This window comes from Centroberyx affinis, unplaced genomic scaffold (assembly GCF_046629955.1).
Source record: "Centroberyx affinis isolate AG114_WGS23_722 - 3 ecotype Tasmania unplaced genomic scaffold, CSIRO-AGI_Caff_v1 ptg000485l_1, whole genome shotgun sequence".
NCBI lineage: Eukaryota > Metazoa > Chordata > Actinopteri > Beryciformes > Berycidae > Centroberyx > Centroberyx affinis.
The window spans coordinates 399,860-422,891 of record NW_027279141.1 but is presented as its reverse complement, the minus strand read 5'-3'; the positions used below and the strand labels follow the sequence as shown (position 1 = coordinate 422,891).

The 23,032-nt window shown below is 43.2% G+C and overlaps 3 protein-coding genes across 4 annotated transcripts; 2 read left to right on the top strand and 1 right to left on the bottom strand.

Annotated features, from left to right (window-relative positions):
* Nucleotides 1–1,450: 1,450 nt before the first annotated feature.
* LOC139642508 (uncharacterized) lies at nt 1,451–4,354 on the top strand. The gene is made up of 7 exons (XM_071517374.1): nt 1,451–1,541; nt 1,835–1,889; nt 1,999–2,082; nt 2,230–2,274; nt 2,542–2,796; nt 3,085–3,183; nt 3,649–4,354. The coding sequence occupies exons 2-7, from the start codon at nt 1,838–1,840 to the stop codon at nt 3,729–3,731; spliced, it is 618 nt and encodes a 205-aa protein (XP_071373475.1). The 5' UTR covers nt 1,451–1,541; nt 1,835–1,837; the 3' UTR covers nt 3,732–4,354.
* A 151-nt stretch (nt 4,355–4,505) lies between these two features.
* On the top strand, nt 4,506–9,265 carry arl3l1 (ADP ribosylation factor like GTPase 3, like 1). Of its 2 annotated transcripts, XM_071517330.1 has the most exons (6): nt 4,506–4,796; nt 5,886–6,029; nt 7,294–7,410; nt 8,000–8,050; nt 8,275–8,460; nt 8,699–9,265. In XM_071517330.1, exons 1-6 carry the CDS (start codon nt 4,779–4,781, stop codon nt 8,744–8,746), a joined length of 564 nt encoding a protein of 187 aa, XP_071373431.1. In that variant the 5' UTR covers nt 4,506–4,778; the 3' UTR covers nt 8,747–9,265. The 2 variants fall into 2 exon arrangements, with proteins under 2 accessions (XP_071373431.1, XP_071373430.1); XM_071517329.1 differs by lacking the exon at nt 4,506–4,796 and having other exon boundaries at nt 5,639–6,029.
* Nucleotides 9,266–13,881: 4,616 nt separating this feature from the next.
* LOC139642463 (soluble guanylate cyclase 88E-like) lies at nt 13,882–21,165 on the bottom strand. Its single transcript, XM_071517298.1, has 18 exons — nt 21,046–21,165; nt 20,614–20,754; nt 19,802–19,941; nt 19,539–19,673; nt 19,259–19,382; nt 19,041–19,160; nt 18,756–18,840; nt 18,302–18,388; nt 17,865–17,982; nt 17,173–17,302; nt 16,856–17,002; nt 16,317–16,463; nt 16,074–16,230; nt 15,887–15,996; nt 15,640–15,729; nt 14,726–14,884; nt 14,320–14,457; nt 13,882–14,037 (listed from the first exon to the last, which is right to left on the bottom strand). The coding sequence occupies exons 1-18, from the start codon at nt 21,163–21,165 to the stop codon at nt 13,882–13,884; spliced, it is 2,304 nt and encodes a 767-aa protein (XP_071373399.1).
* Between the last annotated feature and the right edge of the window lie 1,867 nt (nt 21,166–23,032).

Genomic DNA, 23,032 nt, shown 5'->3' with positions numbered 1-23,032 from the left:
ACCAGTGTTACTGGCGCACCGTTTGCCATATTTTCTGTAGTGCTTTTGTGCTGCAACTTTGGCCAAACGGTAGAAAGTGTGATGCAGTCCGCTGAGTAAGGCTACCATCTTCAGGGAAACTGGACTGAGCTGAGCTGTCGGATGGTCTGCGAGACAAGACAAGACACTTCCACACCGGGAATGCGCTTTGCTAGAGGCAAAAGACGTTCGACTAAATTAACACTGGTCTTTCATCTTTCATGATTGCAGAGTCAGATGAAATCACTCAGTCCTGACATGCGCACAAGCTGACGACCATTTGGACCAGGTGAATCTTAATGGCTTGATTTGTCTCGCGCACTGTTGTCATGGCTATCGAGTGGTGGAGTTTCTCAATACGGTGTTTACTGTATATTTGGCTTTCAAACACAACTGAACTGTGAACCGTTGCCATATCTATGCAAATTCGTTGCGTGTCAGCTTGTTTACTTTTGCTGGTGATTGAACAAACTGCATTTTGCACAGTGGCTATCAAAACCTCTACACAAATACCATAGGCCATTTGCCTGCTGCATGTCATAATGGCAAAAACAAACCTGAAATTACATTTTAACCTGGGTTGTTGAAAAATAAGGCCTAGCTTACATGTCTCTGAAATAAAGTGTTAGTAGCCTAGTACTAGTTCTTACAGAGACAGAGAGAGCACAGCTGAATACACAGCAACCCAGATTCTCAATTAACAAGATACACGTGACGGTCATGCAAGTTGAGCAGATGTTGATTGTTATCCACTAGATACGTCTTTGTATTTTTATTCGGCTATACTGTTCATTTAACCTTCATGCCAATAAAGCATATTGAGTTGAAGAAGGCAGAGAGAGAATTATATTTGAATAACCAGCAGCACTCTCTACTGGCCATTTTGTAAATATATTAGTAAAGGGCCTGCACTCTAAGTCTTAAAGGGTAAATAGCCTATACCTCTGTAAGCTGTAAGCATAGATTCATTCATTGGCTGAAATCCTCAACAATGTTCTTCTTAGTATGTTTGATATCGGATGGTGTGTGTGAAGCCAGTGGATAGTTTGCATGGGTACACCAGTTTGTTTTGTTGATAACAGGCTACGTGTCTCCATAACGCACGCACGCACTCACTCACTCACTCACTCTCTCTCTCTCTCTCTCTCTCTCTCTCTCTCTCTCTCTCTCTTGTTCTCCCCCTGTCATGCATGTGACTGTGTAACCAGTGTAACCCTACCATCATTTCAATCTGAATTTCATCATCATCATCAACACCAACATGAACAGCAGCCAGTATAATCATCATCATCATCATCATCATCATCATCACCATTACTCACCCTTGAAAACATACAAACTGCCACATTGTTTGTACAGAGTTCCAGGAATGAATTAATTTGCATTGATATCAGTGTTTATGATCAGTTTCAGTGTGCCTTCTCCAGCACAAAGACCATTCTGTAGGTTAGGCAAAGCAGAGAGCCGCACTCGCTCATCATCCACTGACCACAGTGTGCGAGGACACTCTGCCACCACAGCAGGTAAGAAATTAACCATTAAAATAGGATTTCTCACTATAATTCTCAGTATAATGACAACCACAGTATTATAATGTGTCAGTGCCATCAAAATTGCTACTCATCGTCTGTTTAAATTATCTTTGTTGCAGTTTCTTAAAGGGATTTTTATGTTTATCGACTAGTAAAGAATGATTTGTCTTATCCTGTGTCTACAATGCTTCGGCATCTTGTCACTTATGTGTCAAGAAGATGTGGCACTTCTTGTCTGAAGAATTCTGAATATAACATAATGATATGAGCCTTTGGTCTAACAGAGTATGGCTGTGAGGGAGATGTTCCTATATCCTTTGCTTGGTAATCTCCTCATAAGTAAGCAACCACTCTTCTGAATTTTACGGACCTGTTTTCTCTTTCTTTGAATATTTATGCTTGTTCATCTCCACACGTCTGCCACTCACTCTCTCCTCTTTCATCGTAGCTGGGGTTTGCTCTGCCTGCGTTTTTGCCCAGTGTCTGAAGTGTAACGTCGCAGGAGAAACTCCGGCAGGGGACGGATCAGCCGGTACCCCTCACTGTTTATTCTCTATAAGGCTATATATAGACTTCATCACTTAATACAATGTACCCAGCTAATGTGCCACTTAGTGTATTGCGTGGTACGATACACAGCTCTGAATATTCTTCTTCCCGTCTCTCTGTCTCCCCATAGATTTTTGTCAGCCCTGCTCAAACAATAATTCTAAGTGCATCAATGGTCAGTACCCAGTTTCCTCTGAATTCTCCCCTCAAAATGAATGATTTATGTATATCCTACTTAAATGCTGACTATGATTGTATTCCTTCCTCTCCACATTAACTATACTGTATTAATATGTGCAGATATTCCAGAAAAGTGCAAAACGGGAAAGCTGCAACTGTATGAATATCAATGGCAGTGCAATTAACTACATAAAGCGACACACTTATGTGATTTCTTGATGCTGTATCCATCCATCCCTAAAACATTTGCTCGACCCATCAGAGTTGCAGGTGTCTCTTAACGGCAGCGCTTCAGAAAACTTGCAGGAGGGCGATGAAGTCACCATAGAATGTTTCCATAACCTGCCCCCATTGACTGTGGAGTTTGAGTGGCGGAAGGACGGGGAAACCCTGGAAGGCCAGAATACCAGCAAGCTGACGCTCAAAGTGTTTACAAGTCACGCGGGCCTCTATAGCTGCAGTGTCTGGAGCCCGTGTGGCAATTGCACGTCTTCGCCACACAAGGTCGCTGTAAACGGTAGCCAGACATTTCTCTGCGTATTCTATAGAGTTTCAGATATCTATTGTCTTTGTAATTTAGATTGGCTTTTAATCTTATTAGAAGTTACAGGCATGAGGAAAGTGCATTTTACAGTTTCTGAATTAGAATGAATGAGCGGAAAGATTTCATTACATTCTAGCTATTAATAATAAAATGCTACAATAACCCTCTATAGCAATCTGTGTCTCTGGTGCATGTCTGTCTGTCTGTCTCTCTGCCTCTGCAACTGTCTGTCTGTGTCTGTGTGTCTGTTCTGTCATTCAGACAGCATCGTGCTGCTGCTGGTGATCTGTGGTGTTTCAGCTGTGGTGCTGGTCCTGATCCTGGCTGTGGCCATGAAGTGCAAGCTGAAAAAAGAGAATGGTGAGAGCTCAGTTTGGGCTGAATAACTCTTATCAATGGCCACATCCACAGAAAATTCACATAATGCACTTTCCCTTGCTGTTTTTTTCCTTACATACTTTACGTCTTTTATCTTTTGTATCTCTTGTCTGTACTTTTGCACTTTTTAATTGTACATTTTTTACCTTTACTGTATTTTTATCACTCTGTAAAGCACTTTGAATTGCCCCAGTGTATGAAATGTGCTATACAAATAAAGCTGCCTTGCCTTGCCTTGCCTACTTCTTTACTGTTGTAATAGCAACATAAGATATACTGTAGGCTTATGTTACTCCCTTTTAAAGAAAGCAATACATTTTTCAATGAATGCATACATTAACAGCAGAGTGTGCTGTGGTGAAATTTGAATTATGGATTGGACCTTTATGTACATCATCAAGTGTGACATTTTGCTCTCTCTCTCTCGCTCTCTCTCTCTCTCTGCAGCTGAACATCAGAGGAGGAAGGAGCAGAGGGCACAGGAACAGCAGAGGGATCCACATCAGATGAGACCCAGAGATGCTAACTAACAACTCTTCTATATGAATATACTATATATATGAATAGTAATAAATGCTAGTATATAATTGCTGTTGGCTAGTATAATGTCAAATAGTGTATTTGATATAGAAATAAAAACTGTTTTAACTATGTATTTGAGGTAAAGTGTGTGTGTGGTTTTATAAGGGGCCATTTCCAGACCAGGGTGGTTCCATTGTGTAATTTAGCAACCACATTAGCCACGCCCACTGCCCAGAAAGCCTGTCCAGTTGAGGAAAAGAGCCTAGAAATGTTTTAATCCAGGCGTAGCACAGGCGTGCTAAAACTAATCCCGCTGAATGCTCTGCTCACAGGAACACACAGACACTCACGACTCCCACAGAGCAGCTTTACAGTAGCTGGCATGTAACGGATATATGGGATGATATGCCATCCACTCCCCTCCAGCCAACAGAGGGAGGGATGTGGGATTTGAGAGTTGATTTATGAACACAGAAATGAGTTCCCTGCTTCAACAACGCGATATAATCCTTTGAAGTTTATGCATTAAGCTGTTCTCTATACATAGGGTAGCCCTGAATGTCTTTGTTTTTCTGCCCCTCCACCATATGTTAAAATGTCTGAACCGTGTTTTTTTCCCCTCATGATCTGTGTGTGTGACTGTGTCAGGAAGGGCTGTTTCTTTGGTTTCCTCCATAGCAGGTGGCTAAGGGATAATCCAGGTAAAGCTCCACTGCAAAGTGGAGTTGGAGGGATGGGCAGGGGGAGGAGCAGGGGGGGTGGGGTGGCCTTTGCATGGATGACCAGGGCTAATTCTGGCCTCCTAATCCCGGGCCCATCCACCCTCCCCCTCTTCCTACTTGCTAACTCCACGGCGGTGAGCGGCAATTGACGCCCAGGTAGACATTACTGTCCCATACACACATACACACTTACCCACCTACAAGTTTATTGGAGAGGAAGAGAAGGAGGCACCTCTGGTACCTCTCTGTCCCCTGGATAACTAACGCACCTGCGAGCTTCACTGGAGAATGTAGCTGCAGCCCCTCCAGCCAAGCCACAGGACACACGCCACCATGGGAGAAGCTCAAAAGGTAGGTGACCTGATCAGGACTAGAGGCCTTATGGAACCAAATGTTAACCTATTTGTTTGATCCAGAGAGCTCATAGGTTGCTATTACGCCAAACCTGTATACCATCAAGTGTTTAACAATGTTGCTGTATCTAGAGGCACCTCTCAGCTGTGATGGTTGGATTATCTAAATTCCTTGGCTTGTGTTGAACAAAGCAATGACATTTTTACTTTTATGTGTACCTATACATCTAAAGGGAAGCTGTAATCAGACAAACAGTGAAGCATCTGTTATCTAGAATCAAATATTTGTATATGTTAAGTAGCGGTGGTCCTTTTGTCATCAGCGTGTCTGACTTGTACTGTGTGCGTTTGTGCAACCTTGCTTCACACTAATCACATTAATTAGCACGCCATTATATGAATGGGGCTGTAATAAACTGTAGTGCTTCTCTAAATGAAGCAACAGATTAGTTGTTACAGATAGAAGGTGGGAGTGGGGGGTTGGGTGGGTGGAGCAAGATGGCGCAAAAGTGTGTGTTCTCAACAGTGACAAAGTTGACCTCAAATCAGAAGGAGGTCAGTGTGATTCTCAATAACGTTTTCAGCTGGAGAGTTTGTTTGTACACTGTCTGATTTTGGCTGTGCCAGGTTATAACATAGTAGCATGTCATAGTAACATGAAAAGGAAAATAGGGGCTTGTTATTTATTGCAAAATAATATATTGTCTCTGAGAACATGACATCAAAATCAGATGAGCCCGTAGTTTGATTTGATGCTGATCACCATTATAGTCTTTTTGTAACAACCTATATGCTTTTTTATTGCATTGCCAAAACTCTAAACAGAAATACTATAAAACTGTAATTTCTCACCTTTGACCACTCATGTTTCTAATGGCAAATGATCAATCACTTCAACACAAGATGAGTATATCCCCATTAATCTACCCATCACTGCTAGCATGTTAAATTAGCTTTTCTATACATAAAAGAAAGGGTAGGCATCCTGTATATTGGCCAACCACAGATGAGGAAGCATGCTGGGAATGTGGGTTTATGGTCTGGATGGCACTGTATCAAGTCGTCCTCCCCCCTCCCCCCCATGCAGGGCTTACTCTCAGTCATTCAGAAACTGAAGGGATCCACGGAGCAGGAGCTGAGGATAGTGCTCCTGGGCCTGGACAACGCCGGCAAAACCACCCTGCTGAAGAGCCTCGCCTCCGAGGACGTCAACACCATCACACCCACGCAGGTACAACACACCCAACCTCTCCCTCTCACACGCACACACACACACACACACACACACACACACAAAACTACACACCATAACCTCAAGGAAAGTAATGTCTAAAGCATGCATATCTCTTTTGTGTCCTTCATTTTACTTAATTTATCCCACCATGAAGTTCTATTGGAGTTCTATTCCAAAATGCTCTTGTATCATTACCTGATGTTCATATGAAGTATCTCTAAAATATACAGGATGCAGTCTGGAAGTGTTACTGTCAATTAACAACTCAAGTTACCACCTGTCCTTTAAAGACTGACACAATTTGCTTTAATTTTCTGCTATCAATCATTTTGTTAGAATAGGTGCCGCATTTTCAAATGGTGGATTTCTGTTATTGGAGTGAAACTCTACAAATGCTACATTGTATTTGCTATATACTGTGCCATAAGCCAGTCATTATAAAAAGGCAGAGGGATTTTATCTAAGCTTGTGAGACCAGGTGGACTTTGCACGCTCCTGTTCAAAGAAATGAGATTCAGATGACCTTTCCTTTCCTGGCGTGTAGTTAAATGAAATGATTGCCCCTGCAGAACACCTGCTTTAAGTCTCAGCAGTAAGAAAGATACTGATGTGAGGATGTTAGATCATCCTGTTAGATGTTAAATAACCTTTTATTGGGTGGAGATAAACCATAGCTCAGACTTGCATGCTCTCACAACACATTTTCTTGGAGAATTATCTAACCTCTAATATGATTATCTAATACCCTTGACATACAGCAGACATACTGCCAGGTCCTGGGTAAGTGTGACGGCTCATCAGATCCCAGGGAGAGAGGATGCAGTGCAGTGAGAGAAGGCAATAGTCACCGCAAAGCTAAATCAGACTTGACACATAAACACATACACCGCGGTTGATCCTTCCAGCCTTATCCTCAGATTTGCTCCTCAGCTGGCCTTCAGGATAATGTTGTTACACAACCTCGCCCGGCTGAACCAGAAAGAGCTGCATTATGAAAAAAGGTTGAGTCTTAACACACTGACCAACTGACCAGGATAGTCCTGTTCCTTATAAACACCTAAAGTACATCCTGCTGACAGAAAAGAAGGGCAGAATATAGAGTCGTCAAACATTGAGCTGTATTTAACCATCACAGCACATCTCTGTGTTTCTGTGGCTCACATTTTGTTCAAAGTCAAGATCTAATTTTGGCATTGTTTTCTTGAAAAGGTGTGATAACAGCACTGATATGCAGTAACCCTAGCTTTGTATCTAACTTTAGGGCTTTAACATAAAGAGCGTGGCCTCTCACGGCATGAAACTAAATGTATGGGACATCGGAGGACAGAGGAAGATCAGGCCCTTCTGGAAAAAGTACCTGGAAAACACAGACCTATTGGTGAGTGAGAAAATGTGTATCCCTTTCAATTCAATTGGAAATGGCCCCTTATAAAACCACACACACACTTTACCTCAAATACATAGTTAATTCCTGGGGGAAATATGGTTTGCAGAGAGAGTTCTCATTGAAAATAGAACACTTGAGAAAAGCAATGAAAACACATAACATAAAAGCACAGCCAAACACATAACAAATTATCACAGCATATACCACACAAACATGAGCTGACAGTATGTAATCATTAATTTGATACAGTGCAATACAAGGTCACGCATCAGGACACCATATCATTTCATGTGCAAATGAATTGTATCTTGATGAAGGCACTTGTTATTGAAACATCAGTGTTGTGGAATTTTCAACAAATGTGCAAACTGAATTTCTATTTTTAATTCCCACTGAGAATCTTAAGCCCAAGAGTCAGTGACACCTTTAGAAATGTACACACACACACAATAAGAGCAGTAAATACTGATCAGTGTTGGTCTGGAACAAAACACTTTCTTCAGTGAATTCCCCCTATTTCAATAAATAATAAATCAATAAATAAGAGTATGATTCCATTCTTATGTGTTTGCTCTTTCAGATCTATGTTATAGACAGTGCAGACAAGAAGCGTTTTGAGGAGACAGGACTGGTAAGATTGATGTACAGTTTGAATCCCTGCATGCAAATGGGCGCTGACAATAATCACAGTAAACTACCTTAAAATGAAAATTTTAACCCCTAACAGAGTTAAAATATGTAAATGTCATGTTCAGATTGCTTTTTTTCCTTTAGAAAAAAAATTAATAACTAAACCAAACTTTGTGTGTGTGTGTGTGTGTGTGTGTGTGTGTGTGTGTGTGTGCGCGTGTGCAGGAGCTGTCCGAGCTGATTGATGAGGAGAACCTTAAGGGTGTTCCGGTGCTCATCTTTGCCAATAAGCAGGATCTGGCCACAGCATCACCGGCCAGTGAGATAGCGGAGGGACTGAACCTGCATACGTACCGCGACCGCGAGTGGCAGATCCAGGCGTGCTCCGCTGTGTCTGGGGAGGGAGTTCAGGTCCGACCCGGTCCCAAATTACATTCATTCATATCTCCTCAGATACAGCACCAATTCACTGTATTAGAAATGTATCCAGCCTCTCAACAGCAATATAGTAACTAAACTGTATGGTACTTAACATCAGTCTTATTTATTTACTGCTTTGACTTGTCCTGTTTGATATTTTGAACTATTTCCCATCTCCAAAATGCCTATCTATCTGATTTTGACAGTTTTATTTTCACCTGCCCAACAGGACGGCATGAACTGGATTTGCAACAACATTGTAAATAAGAAGAAATGAACCAGCATCCGTAACGACATCGACCGCAGTGAAACAGAGAATCTGTGTGACCGTCATTTTCCTTGCGATGCTTTTTAATGTTTCTGTGAGGAATTGAGGAAACATTTCACCTCGTCAAAACAACTATGAAGCTTCGATGAGAGAAGATCCCACTCCCACTCGCAGACTCCAATGATCTGTTGTTATCCTCGTTGTTTTCACAGTTTGTTTTATTTTTATGGGCATTTGCAAATATAGCCACCTTAATGAAATTCTGTAGCTACTGTAAGTGAATGAGGCACTTATTGATAACCGTTTTATCATCAAAATGGATGTAATTTTTTCTCCCTGTCCCAAAGCTCATCTTCTGGAGAATCTGTTTGCTTTCTTTCTTATCTTACACAACGAGAGAACCGAGCTGAGTGTGTAGCCACGTGAAGCTGTTGGGGTTAGGCAGTGATATAGACACCAGTCCAGTGCGAGTGTAAAGTATGTGTGTGTTGTGTTTTATGTGTTTTGAGATTTTTGACATTAAAATCATTAGCCATTTCTGCTATGTTGCCTTCTTGTTTTCAAACACAATCAAACCATCAACAGTTTCAGTGACCAAATTCTGCTGGAAGTTGAGGGAAAGTCTGAGAGGTTTGGGTTAGTTAAGAAAGTTCCAAATACACACACACACAGACACACACACACACACACACAGATGATAAATACATGCATATTAATGGTCTAATAATGGTAAAACAAAAATGGTCAATGAAAAAATATGCAAAAAACCAACGTGCGTACATGTAAATGTGACTGTAAATGTCAACGCTTTGCTGAGTGACAAGAGAAACAATAACAAACTGATCCGCTCCTGCTCAGCTGTCATCTTGCTTTATTTTCACACTGAACTGACAAGTGCTTACATTGTACAGTGGGAGAGTGAGAGACTAATTGAAAGGAAGAAGGAGCGGCAGAGAGGGGGGAATTTACAATGATGCGCTCACAGGGCTGAACAAGATATCAAATCTACAAGGCACAGCAGAATAAACAGAGCAGGAAATTACATGCCGAGAGGCTGACTAATTAGTGGTGGGCGACTTTTTCTCCAAATGTTTACTTCATATGTGAATACTGGGAATGATATAAATGCAGTCTCTCTCTTGCAACAATATGTACCTTTGATGGAGCTCGTCAGGATCCATTTGTCAACCACTGCCAGTCAAGTTTGGACACAGGCATTTTTCTTTATTTTTACTATTTTCCACATTTTAGAGTAATCATAAAGACATCAAAACAATTAAATAGCACAAATGGAATTATGCAGTGACCAAAAAAGTGTTAAATCAAAAGTATCTTATATTTTAGATTCTTTAAAGTAGCCATCCTTTGCCTTGATGGAAAGGCAAAGGCTTTGGAAAGAATTTCATACATAGGCATCAACTTCACTATTTATATTTGTCTAAAAAACTAATTTCAAGCATTTAAGCATAAACCTTTAGATCAAAATGGCTTTAAGATAATGAAAGACATAGTACATTCAATCAGGTGTGTCCACACTTTTGACTGGTAGTGTACTGCCCCGCCTTGTTTTCCCAGCAGAGATACCAGCACCTTGTTGGTCTGGGCAGCATTCATTCTCCACAAAGTGAATGTCCAGCCATGATCCTCGTTTTCAGGAGACTTCCTCGGTCCTCACCCACTAAATGTTCCAGCTCTCTTGGGGCGATAGCTGCTAGAAACAACCCCCCCCACGCCCCGTCCCCAGGCTCGCAGGCCTGGACAGCCCTGTTGTTACAGAGAACAATGGCTGCATCCTCCACATATTTGTCCCTGAGAGCGACCTTGATGTAGTCCCTCCACTCAGCCATTTTGGCTCTGCTCAGCTGCAGTTGGATTTAATGGATCTTTTGTTTATATTGTCTGGAGCTGTAATTAACCATCTGAAAGCACTCTAAAATCACAACCACTGGCAGGCTGTTGTCTGTGTCCTCCTCTACATGAAATTCTGCTAATGAATACCTTTGTGTTTTGTTGTCGTCTGCTGTTTATAAGTGGTTGGGGGGGGGGGGGGGGGGGCAGCTTTCTGCTTTGTATGCAAAGTGTTACTATAGCGATTGAATTTAAATATATGGAAAAATTGAATAATTTCCATAGCAACTAAAATATGGAGAGAATCCTAAAACATTTTCCTTTACCCAGGCTCTAGCTCCTGTTGAGGGAGCACAGCAGGCGGTGTGAGCCCAATTACAACCTGTACCCAAAGATCATTATAGCCGTTTGAAAGAGTCCAGACATGAGCGAGACGAGTTTACATTTTCCAAAGTGGTGTTAACTGCTCCTTGTTTTACCAACAGGTGGCAGTGTTAGAGAGCCTGACAGCCTTAATCTCATCGCCAACAAGGAGGCTCTTCTCTTTACCAATGAGTGATTTGACACACATTGATTTCAGCTGCTCTGTTTGCTGTTCCGAAGCTCGGGATTGATCCGGCACATATTTTTTTCATTCCTGCACAGTCACCTATAGCTTCAGAAGCATGTCCGCTGTCTATATTATAGACAGCATGTCTGCTATAATCAGCAAATCATCCCCACTCTCTCTCATGGGCTACATGGAGGCACGGATAGCATCAGCAGTGCTTGTATTATAAACTCATTCAAATCTCCAAATGGGAAAATACCAAATTTCAAGGTGTCGCTGATTATTTGCTGGTGTGTGAGCCTCAAAGGTTTTCCTTCCCTCCTGTGTGAAATGATGTCACTCTCATGCTTGTGGCCCCTCAGTAAGGGTTACCATGGCAACCCTGCCTGTTATTCGTGGTCCTCCAGCCACCTCTCTCCTTTAGTCCAGCCCTCCCTCTCTTGTCCTCTTCTTCTTTTATTTCCCTCTGCTCGGCTCTACTCATCAAAAGAAACCCTGAGTCCGGCACAAAGAGGCTGGACACCTTTGCACAAAGACATTGCTGGTAAGAACAAAGAAAATGTCTGTGTTTGGTTGTCTGCTCGGAGGGAAGTTAAGCTGCTGCTGCGTTTAAAGAGATGGAGGTGATGTAGCAAACTGAACGATGGCAGGACTTCTTCGTAACTGAGGCTTAGCACTGCCCACCGGCTTATTATAATAACTTATTATAATATTATGATTATCATTGTTATAATAACAGCATGGCACAAGTCAGTATGTTTAACACTGTCGTTTTTCATGTGTTGTTATCAGCAGGCTGATTTGTGTATCTGAATATCTTGTTTTTAACAACTCCACTTGAATTAGTTGAGTATGTTAATATTAATCTAATATCCTATTAATTCACTTAATTCATTAATTCACTGTTCCAAATTACTAATGATGTCTTCCTCCCTTAAGGCTGCAATTGAGCTGACAAAGAACCCAACAAGTCACTGGAAGAGGGCATAAATCTTGCCGTCATGCCAGACGTCCCTTCCCTGGCCTCCATGAACCCACAGTCACCCGCAGTGACTCCCGACCCCAGTGTCACCCCTAGGGCGACCTCGGGCCTCCTGACCACCACCACCCTCCTCCCATGGGAAGAGGAGCATATGCAAGTGCACACGGTGCTGATCGTCATCATCTTCTGCGTGGTCTGCTTCCTGCTGCTCGTGGCCTTCTTCTACGCCTTCTGTTTCCGTTGCTCCATCGATCCGTCCCCAAAAGACTCGCGCATGGCCCATGGGTGCAGCCTAGAACGCGAGGACGCCACCTTTAGGCGCAGTTCTTCTGATGGCCAGTCAGTGGGGAACGTGGTCTGACTGGGACATTGGACCAGAATAACTGATTTTTGACTGTAAGGTGTCCCGTCACTGTATCTGTGTTATGAATACACCATCATTGGTGCACTGGACTATGGATAAAATATAGATCTGTGCAACTGTAGCCAAAGGCAAAGGGTAATCCCAGTCTCCTAAAACCAAAACATGACATTTGAGACATTTGTTTTATTCTCAAATTGATTAATGCATTAGCATTAATGCATTAATGGATTAGCAGGGACATCATTTCATTCCACTCATTTTTAGAACAGTAGACAATCACCAGAAATACATTTTTCATGTATTTTGAAACTAAAATACATGGAAATAAAAGGTTTGTTTACAAGGTTTGTTGTTGAGTTTATTTGAGTTTAGTTAAGAAAGCTCGAAACACAGAGACACACATGTATGCATGCCACATGCACACAGACACACACCCACTTAAAACATGCATATCCTTATCCATGGTCAAATAATGACATACAAATACAAATGTGGTCCATGAAAGAAATATGTGTAAATGTATATGTGTCTGTAAATGTCAATGCTTTCCTGAGTGACAAGAGAAACAATAACAAACTGGTCCACTCTGGCTCAGCTGTCATCTTGCTTTATTTCCTCACTGAGCTGACAAGCGCTTACATTGTGCAGTGGCTGGGTATTTGACAAGACTGATGTAGAACAATGGAGTCAGCCACGCAGGAAGAGGGAGAGAGGTGGGAGAGGGAGAGGATTTGAGAGGAAGAGGGAGAGAGGAGGGATTTACAGTGATTTCCCCACCAGGCAAAGCAAGATTTCAAATCTACAAGGCGCAGCGGAATAAACGCAGGTAATTACAATCTAGAAAGGTCGTTGTTTTGAGACGCTGTAGTAATGGAGGTGGTGAGCTTGTGTCCAGCTGAACCGCATGGCAGTGGACACTTTTTGGTACTAAAAGGTATCTCACAGTTGGTACAAGATTGGGTTAATACAGCACATTTTCTGCTGTTGACTTTTCAGTGACAATTATTTTGAGTTGATTGGAAAGCTGTTTGTTCACTCAGAGCTGATATGGCATAAAAAGTGCTACATTAACTCTGTTGGGTGTGGATTTATATAGTCATTGGATGGTGCTGAATTTTAGACTCTCAGACTTAAGTGAACCTTCAAGCATGTCAGGCTTGTCCAGTCACAAATAACGCATGATTAGGCATTATCATGGCATTATAGCCTGACCACCTCTAGCATCAAAAGTCATGCTGAGATAACCAAAAGGCACAATAACAGCAAAAGTTCCTAGTATTTGGCCAAGCGTTCAGTGCTTTGAGCGAGTAATAGGAAAAGAGCTTTAGAAACAGTGATATGAATCATTTGGCTGTAGCGTCAGATAGTGTCTGGGTTGGGTGTCACTACTGTCTAATGGTTCATGACACGGAGCACATGGCGCTCTTCTCAGAACAGCGCGAGTCACTGGAGCCGTCGGGCGACTCCATGATGGAGTCCCTGCCGTCAAACTCCGGAGAGTCCAGCTCCAGGTGGGGGTCCTGCAGGCCGTCCTGCAGAGCATCCTTGTAGTGGGACTGGGGAAGGAGCAGCTCATTTTACTTGTCGTGTTTTTTAATGAAGCATCCACATTAATAAAAAATAGCAGGCGCACAACACTGGCAGCTAAAAATAACACAGGAAGGGAAGCAAAGAGGGGACTAGAAAAAGGATAGTGATGGGATGAAGACAAGAAATGGGGGGTGTAATTAAATCTGTGTAATTAGATGAGGTGTTTGAACTTTAAGGGAACATAATCCGCCAATTTTGCCACTAGTTTTGTCAACCTTACATCTCTGCAGAGGCTCCCTCCTTCTCACCTTGTGAACAGACATCTCCTCCACCCGGCACTCCTCCATCGACTCCTCCAGAGAATGGCCTGAGATCTCCATCTTGATACGATGGGAGCGAATAGACTTGACGTCGTCCTCGTCCTCCCCCGCTACCAGTGGGAAAACCTGGGGGCAGGACAGAGGCAGCGTGAGGGAAATCAAAGAGGATGATTGGTTGAGATGGAGAATGTGGGGGAGCCAGGAAAGCACATATATGCACTAAAATGATTCCTTTAATGGTTGAGTTTCTTCTCAGGGATTATCTCATTAATCACATGATTGATTGACATTACCTGATACCTGTTTACTACTTCACTAATACTTGACATTGCACAGGTTGATGGTGTTTGAAGCAGTTTTGAAGTACCCAAAGAGGTCTTGGCTGCAGCCTTACCAGTCCCTCCTCATCCCCCGTGGTCTCGGGGGCCAAGATGGTGGCCTTGCTGATGGCTTTGCTGATGGTCTGGGTCTCAAACTGGGGACACGCTGCCTGGGCATTCCCATCCTTGTCCCTCTTCCCCTTCAGCCAGTACGTCTCGATCTCCACATTCCCCTAATAGACAGAGGTGGAGAATTGCAGTGAGGAAAAAAGGAGAGTGGAATGCACAGAGAAAATCAAAAGAGGGATTTTGAAATATGATAGCCCTGATACATCTACATAACACATTCACATATGCACACTCGCATATACCCGAACACATGCTCACAGGCACAATTTCTAGTATGGAGGAGAATAAAATGGCAGCTGGCAGGGCTTCGACAGTCAAAAACCCCTTGATGAAAAGGTGAGTCACTCCTGCTCTCTTAAGATTAGCACCTGTAATCAGCTGCCGCAGAGACCTTTAGGAGTCGCAGGCATTATCATTGAATCTACAGACTCAAAGTCAGACCCATTCATAATGTAGACGGCAAATCAACCAACAAAATGCAATTACCAGCCCTGAATACTAAGTGTGCTGGCTCCCCGGAGCCAAAACACGGTTGCAGTCTTTTAAAGATTCAGAAATGTTTATATCAAAAAGTTGGCTTTCTCTGTGTTATTTTTTTGTTATTCCAATTTTTATCTAGGGAGAACAAATAACATCTGATTGCTGAAAGAATGTTTCAGTTGGCAAACACAAATGTTACTCTAACTGAAAATAACACCATCAATTACAGCCGTAGCAGCGTTGGGTCTCAGGTAGGTCATGCATGGTGTGCCGCTAACATCTGTTCCAGACCCCCAAATGCCTACAGCATATGATGATTAATTAGTCGTTGCTATAGCAACTGTGCTAATGATGTGACAGCTATTTGTTGACCCCTGACCTTGATGGTGATGGTGCCCCTCCTTTCGAAAATAAAGTGACTTCCTTTCAGGTGCTCATAGGTGGCGCTGCTGAGCTGGATGTGCATCTCCTGATTGGGACAGAGAGTGATCGATCACAGCAAAATCACAGTCAGAAAACTGATGCATCACTTCAGTCACTTCAGTCATATTGATTTAGCTTCTCCTTCGCTCGTCTGTCTTGTTTTATTTCTCACTCTTAGTTGTCATCATTCTCTCTCTCCGTACCTTGCCGTTGCTCTCCATGGCCGATGCAGTGTGGACCGTGTCACCATGGAGACCGTACCGCGGCATCTTATGACCCACCACACCTGCGACCACCATCCCAGAGTGGATCCCTGCAGCCAGGCCAAAGGTCGGTCCAATCAGTCAAACACCCACATCATGTACATAACACATGCCTCTCCCTACTCACCAACACGAATCTGTATGTTGTTGCCGTTGGAGGGGTCTTTGAGGTGGTCGATGGAGCGCACCATGTCCAGCGCCATGTCACAGATGTTATGGGCGTGGTACTTGGTCTTCTCCGGAGCCCCAGCCACCACCATGTAGGCATCTCCAATGGTCTCAACCTGGAAAAGGACAGGGACCACAGCACTTACTCTGCAGCACTTATGGAAAATGTATTTTACACAGAGGGAAAAGCATCCATACAAACCTTGAAGACGCGGTGCTTCTCGCTGAGCGTGTCAAAGAGAGTGTACATGGTGTTGAGCATGGACACCACCTGCATGGGAGTGATGTGGCTGCAAATGCGTGTGAATCCCACCACGTCGCTGAAGAGAATGGTCACATCGGGGAAGACCTGGATAGGGGGGGGCAGGGAGATAAGGGAGATGATGAGCAGGTAGACTGATTTACTACACATTAACAGCCCTAAGGGAGACAGGTTTGCACTGTAGTGTCTATACAGTTATTCACCATCAGGATGTCACTATCACTAGACTCTGTCATATAGAGCAGGAGCAAAAATACTTTGATACTGCACCTATGGTAGTAGTAAGAATTCAGAGGGTTTCCTTGGGAACGGGGGTTGAGGAATTCAACATGCAAGAATCAAAAGTAGCACACAGAAGGATTCATTGAGGCTTTTTGCCCGAGATAGACGGTACGCGGGTTGTTGCTCTAGTTTTGATTCCTGTACAGTGACATAAACGGCCACACACACTCTCTCATACTCCAGTCTCCAGTCCTGACCTCGCAGGTATTCACAGCAGGCTCTCCTTTGCGCAGCCTCTTAGCCACCGGCTTGGGAATCATCCTGTACAGAAGGTCATCAGTCTTCTTCATCTCATAGTCCAACATCTTCATGCTCTCCTCCAGCTTACTGGACTTCTTCTGCTCCTGCACTCACAATAATAGATAGAAGAAGAGGTGGTTTGTGTGTCTAGAATTTCCTTCACCTAAAGTCCACAAGCTGTAGGTGTTATGTGCTTCGGGGGAACTTTGTGTAATGCAGAGTGACAAGTGAGCTGATCTACATGCAGATGACATGCAGCTGCACACACGCGTACCTGTATGAGAGCTCTCTTCAGCTCCTCTGACTGCTGCGTGCCTGCCAGCACCAGGTCTCTGCTGGAGTCGTGCATACTCAGGTCATTGATGTACAAGCCTGTCTTAAACATGGCACTCAGACTCTCCATCCTGCACACACACACACACACACACACACACACACACATACACACAGAGACAGAGGAGAGAGAAAGCATTCAAATTTTTGTTCATGTGTCAAAGACAGACCCATGAAAAGACAGAAGACAGTACTTAAGAAATAAACAATTCTTCGATTTTACCACAGTATATGAACAATGCAAGTAGTGAGATACGACATTTAACATTTCAGCAGTTGTGTCAATACAGACATAAGGGCATTTATTTGCGAAACAAACTGTTTTGGAAGCGGAGAGAGATGTTTTTGTAATGTACTCTGCTGAAAACACTCTCAGTTGCAAATAGGCTCCCATTAGGCTTACAAGAGCTGCACTGTCTGATTACAAGCTAATTAGCAGCTCATTTCATGCATGGTAAGTGCCGTTAGAATGGGCCCCTGATTTGATTCACTGCCCAGACTTCTATTTCCAGGCTTGTAATTCAGTTTAGCTCTGGCTGCTTTTCAGAATGTTTTACTTTTAAACTGCAGTATTCGGTTTTAATAAAAAAGTGTGTGTTCATATGTGTGTGTGTGTGTGTGTGTGGGCCTTACACAGGGGTTCCGAGGAAGATGATGGACTCCCACTCCGGCATGTATCTCATCTGTCCCTTTAGTTTCAGACAGCGGCTGCCATCGCCCCAGCTCTCCATAGCATTAGCACTATTACCATCTGAAAGAGGGGCACAGTCATCAAATACCAAGAAAAAACATATAAAGTATTTATATCTACCTATCTATATCAATCTATCTATATCTACTGTTATTGTACCTAAAACAGGTAGGATTTTAACATTGTACAGTAGATGATTATTTCCCTTGTGGTTTCAATGTCATCCTAATGTGTTTAGTAGTTTTAACAGATTCCATAAGTGAGTTTCTTTAGTAGTTTTTACGTGTCTTTAGTAGTTTTCATTTTGTCAGTGTTAGTCTGACTAGTTTAGTGTCTCTGTACTCAGGTCTTGGTATAGGTCTATGTGTTTTTCAATGACCTTTGTAATCGTCTCCAATGATGGACTGGAAAGCCATGAGTTCCACATCTACGTCAGCAGAGCGGTTGGCATTCTCGTAGTCAGAATCTGTGGTAAAGAGGGTAAAATATCAGAAGCACTAACATTCATATTAATCACCCCCATGACTAGCAGTGCTGGGATCACTTCCATTCAGTTCAGTCAATTCAAGTTGAGTCGAGAAATCAGTCAATTCAAGTCAAATAACTACAAGAAATCCAAAACTAAATTTTTTCAATTTAGCTAATATTCTCAAAGTTAAATGTTGATGCTCAATCTTTCATACAAGTTGAGGAACCTACTTTTTTATTTTTTTATTTTTTTATTTTTTTTTGTTTTGGAACTGACTGGAGTGAAATGGATTTGACCCAACCCAGTGACTCCTGGTCCACCAGACACACACCCCTGTGAGTGTTTAAACAGCTCCCACTCTTACTCTGGACTCGGTTGTGGAGGTTCCTCTCTCTTTTCACAGGCTCCTTGGACATGATCTCAAACAGGTTGTTGGGGTGGGAGATAATCTGCGTAGGGATTCACACGGTCACACACTGTATGCGCCAGCACATGAGCTGGGGCTATTCTCAGCACCCATCGGTGCTGCTGGTCTATTCAGATATCATTGTTCTTTATGTAGAATGAGATGTAGTTTCAGGAAGGCTGGTAATATCCAGTAATATTATTCCTATATACGGAATAGAGGCATTTAAATGAAAAGTCTCACCATGTTCCAGGTGAACTCCACTAGGGGGCGAGCCAATAGGAAGGCATCATTGATCTTCTTCCCATCCAGGTCAGGGAAGACTGTAGCCAGGCCTGAACCTACGTTGTGCACCACCATGTCCTAGAGAATCAAACAAAGAATCACTCTGTGAAAAAAAAAAAATACTTTATTCATTAACTGCCTTTGGTGAGTTTGGGAATGTCATGCACAACCATTACCTGTCTGAAGACAATGTTGAAAGGGAAGACCTCAAAGAAGAAGTCTGAGGTGATGGGCAGGATCTCCTGCTCTTCCTCATCTTCCTTCATGATGTACCGGTAGGCTGAGTTGTCAAAGTTCAGCCTGTGTAGATAAAATTTAAAAGCATGTTATTATTTTCTGGAGCCAATTAAATTGTCATGGCAAGTGAGAGGAAACAACATTTTCCTCTCATTTTATTTTATTAATATGAAATCTCATCATGCCTGTGTGTGTGTGTGTGTGTCGCCGCCACCGTACCGCATGGTGACATGGGAGTAGTCTCCCACCAGCTGCTCAGACAGCACCTCCACATGGATGTCTGTGTCGTAGAACTGCTTCCCCATCTGCCTCAGCTGACCCATGGCATAGTGCAGGTATCCCTTACGCTTACTCCTGCAGGGCACAGAGGAACACATCTAGTAACGTCTCCAAGGTGATAGATGTCGCAGCTTTTCTTCTACTTTTCTGTTAGTCTGATATTAAAACCACACACCCCTCCCCCCCCCTCCCCTCTTCCAGACCTGTAGTGGAGGGTGACTCCAGTGGCCGACTCCTCCTGGCAGAAGAAGGTTGGGGGCTGGACCTTGGGGTAGCTGAAGCGAAGGTACTCATGCAGGTTGTCTAGCCCGTTGACAAAGTCACGCACATGACGACCCAACACCTGGAGGCAGAGGTGGAAAATAATAGGTTATGACTCTAAGTATGCTTGAGTAGCTCTTTAAAATAGTGCTACTTTAGTATTCTTTAAAGTTAGTGTTAAGTGCAATAAAACAGTTGCTCTTGACATTATCTTCCATAACAGATACTATAGTTTTATGAGCTAGAAAGACATTGTAATGTTGATAATGTACAACACTACAATGTTTGCATGGACCATTCCAAACAGGTAGTCCATTTTAGAGGGCCAATTTTGGAAGATGCACAAAATCATAATGATGTTTTTGCTTGAAGGTTACTAAGTGCATGTGTACTTTTTTGTGAGTTGCTCTTATTTTCTAGACTGACTATAATAACATTTAACCACAGCACTTCTACTTGAGTTAAATATTTCAGCAGTCTTTGTCTGAGGAGCACAGAGACGTAAAGAGCAAAGCCCACTATTCAGAACAATAACGCTCACAGTAATCGCTTTAGACCGGATCAATGGATTGTGTTTGCAAATGTCAACAAACAACAATAGGAAAAGCAAATGCAATTACATGTAAAAAGAAATCACATTTTACTAGCAAACTCGCAGCATGGAGGACACCGAGGTCACTGTGTATTTAATAATTTTCTCACATATCTACCACAGTGCAGTTTTGACAGTTTGGAGTCTGGGTGCTTTTCTCACCTTGAGGATCCTGTCATAGCCGTACTTCCCCACGAAGCCCAGGAAGTAGACACCCCAGGAGTTCATCAGCTCATTGTAGGGCGTACCTGTCACTCCACTGGCTGCCTTTGCAATGCGGGGAATCACACTCTCACTGTACACCTGCACACGCACACACACACACACACGCAAATGCACACACACATTTTTCACTTTGGAACCATGGAGCTTCAGACACAAGCAGGCAGACTGACAGATAAATAGGCTGACAGACAGGTTGACATGCCCAACCCTCCCCTCCCTCCATGCATACACACCCATAGACCCTCACAAATTATGTTTTTACTATTCCATGCATACATATTCTCAAAGTGCATACTAACATTCCAGTAAGACATATTGGTGTATAGTGAAAATATGCCCCCGTTTACTACAGGAGCAGTGACACTATACCTGATGGGTGACAAAAGAGTGCAGTCTGACATCGGCTCTCTCTCTGACTAGCTTCCACACGTCATCTCCGTAGGACTCCTTGATGAAGTCGTGAAGGCTCTCACACAGCAGCCCGTACATAATGTCTCTCTGGTTGGAGGCTCAGACTGAGCACTGTCGAGACAATTCCCCCGACTGATTCACTTCCAACAAGTCCTCCCAAAGGTACCTGCAAGTAGATAAACCACAGAAACCAGAAGCGTTCAGAATGATGTCAGTGCTGCAAGCTGATTTTCATTTAGCTCTCCGCGTGAAGCTACAATAATGTTCTGCATAGCGCAGTGTTGCTTTTACTTTCCTCCTGCCCTGTACGCTACCTGTGGAGTGTTGTTCCCTCTAACTAGCCAGCCAAACAAGGCTTCATCTGCAGGCTGACAGGGCAATCAGTTTTAAAGGTGCACTCATTCCACAAACCCTTGAGTCTGAACGGGCCTCTATTGTCCCACTGTCAGCTGTCACTGCCTGGTGGTCCTGCACCTCTCTCCATGTGACATGAACACACTGCGGAGGCCACCTCTCAAACACAGATGACTCCAGCCAGGGGCTTTATTGTCTGGTTCAAGGCAATGGTTGTTAAAGTCACCAAGTTGTAGTTTTCACATAATAGATAGATACTGGTCATTATAACTCATTTGTTTATACTGAATTGTTCAAAGCTATGGGTTTGGAAAGATCAATTGGACACTACACAGTTCCATTGCAGTTCTATTAATATTCACTGCAGGTTCTCAGTGTTAGAATGTGCTGTATATTCTTATAGAGCCGCACAAGAGCTAGAAGGGAGTTGACTCTATTAAAAAGAAACTACTAACTTACTCTGACTTCTGTTCATAATGCAATAGACTTTCACTTGCACTTTACTTTCTTTTTTCAAAACCCAAACACACTTAAATATACACTTACTGTGCAGCAACTATTGAACTTCCATTGTGTCTCTGCAGATGCTTTTCTGTGAGTCAGGACGACTCCATATTTTCTGCCGGAGGCCGGGAGGCTTCCCACCAGCAGAGTGTGGTGTTTTGGAGCAGGGCAGGTGAGAAATCGATATCCAATCTCAACAGGGATAAAGAAAATGTCTTTTTCCTCTAGGCTCCTGCTGAGCTCAATGAATCAATTTGTGAAAAAAAAAAATTCTGGACCAGGTCTAACTTCGGTTCAAAAAGGGCAACCAATACGAAAGTAAAGGGCAATCACCCCTGGTGTAACACAACCAGTTGTGGGTTCATGTAGAATTCACATCTGAAGTTTCTCAGCGGTTGGTGAGGAGGCTGATGACTGACAACACAATGACAACACATAGGAATGCATTGTACAGTGTTTCGGGACTACTGAATAGCTGAAAGTAACACGCAGCAGTCTAACAGAATGGGTATCAAGTCAGATCTCACACAGTCAAAAATGGCATAGCAATTTGCCACAGACTTTGACCTTTGACCCTCGACTGGAAGCAGAACCACGACCTCTTGATCGCAGTGACCTCATCACTTTGACAGCCACTGTCTGTGAGAAACACAAGCGGGAACCCTGACACTGTGTGTGTGTGCATGTGTATGTCTGTATAGATGTGTGTGTGTGTGTGTGTGTGTGTGTGTGTGTGTGTGTGTGTGTGTGTGTGTGTGTTTGCAGTAGAGAGGCTGGATGTTTGGCCTCTCTGAGGGCTCGGTGTCACTGTCTGGACAGAGTCAGCAGCTGTTATTATGTGCACACACACACACACGCGCGCGCACGCGTACACACACACACACACACTCGGAGCAGGGATCAGATTTTTATTATCACAGACCCTGGAGGGCAGGGATGTAAATCTTTATACTTGCCCCTTCCCCCTTAATCCCCCTTTATACCCCCCCAGACGCTCCCTCCGTCCATCCTCACCCTCTTACCCCTGCTAAAATAATCCAGTGAGGTAAGTGCCCGAGGCATCCTGGGATGAGTATTATACAGACTG

Coding starts and splice junctions, on each gene's coding strand:
- LOC139642508 (XM_071517374.1), top strand. CDS start 1,838: ATGGCTGTGAGGGAGATGTTCCTATATCCTTTGCTTGGTAATCTCCTC. Junction 1,890..1,998: donor GCTTGGTAATCTCCTCATAA/GTAAGCAACCAC, acceptor CTTTCATCGTAG/CTGGGGTTTGCTCTGCCTGC. Junction 2,083..2,229: donor GGCAGGGGACGGATCAGCCG/GTACCCCTCACT, acceptor GTCTCCCCATAG/ATTTTTGTCAGCCCTGCTCA.
- arl3l1 (XM_071517329.1), top strand. CDS start 5,805: ATGAGGAAGCATGCTGGGAATGTGGGTTTATGGTCTGGATGGCACTGT. Junction 6,030..7,293: donor ACACCATCACACCCACGCAG/GTACAACACACC, acceptor ATCTAACTTTAG/GGCTTTAACATAAAGAGCGT. Junction 8,461..8,698: donor TGTCTGGGGAGGGAGTTCAG/GTCCGACCCGGT, acceptor CCTGCCCAACAG/GACGGCATGAACTGGATTTG.
- LOC139642463 (XM_071517298.1), bottom strand. CDS start 21,165: ATGTACGGGCTGCTGTGTGAGAGCCTTCACGACTTCATCAAGGAGTCC. Junction 19,161..19,258: donor TCAACATTGTCTTCAGACAG/GTAATGGTTGTG, acceptor TTGATTCTCTAG/GACATGGTGGTGCACAACGT. Junction 14,038..14,319: donor AGGAGATGTCTGTTCACAAG/GTGAGAAGGAGG, acceptor CTCCTTCCCCAG/TCCCACTACAAGGATGCTCT.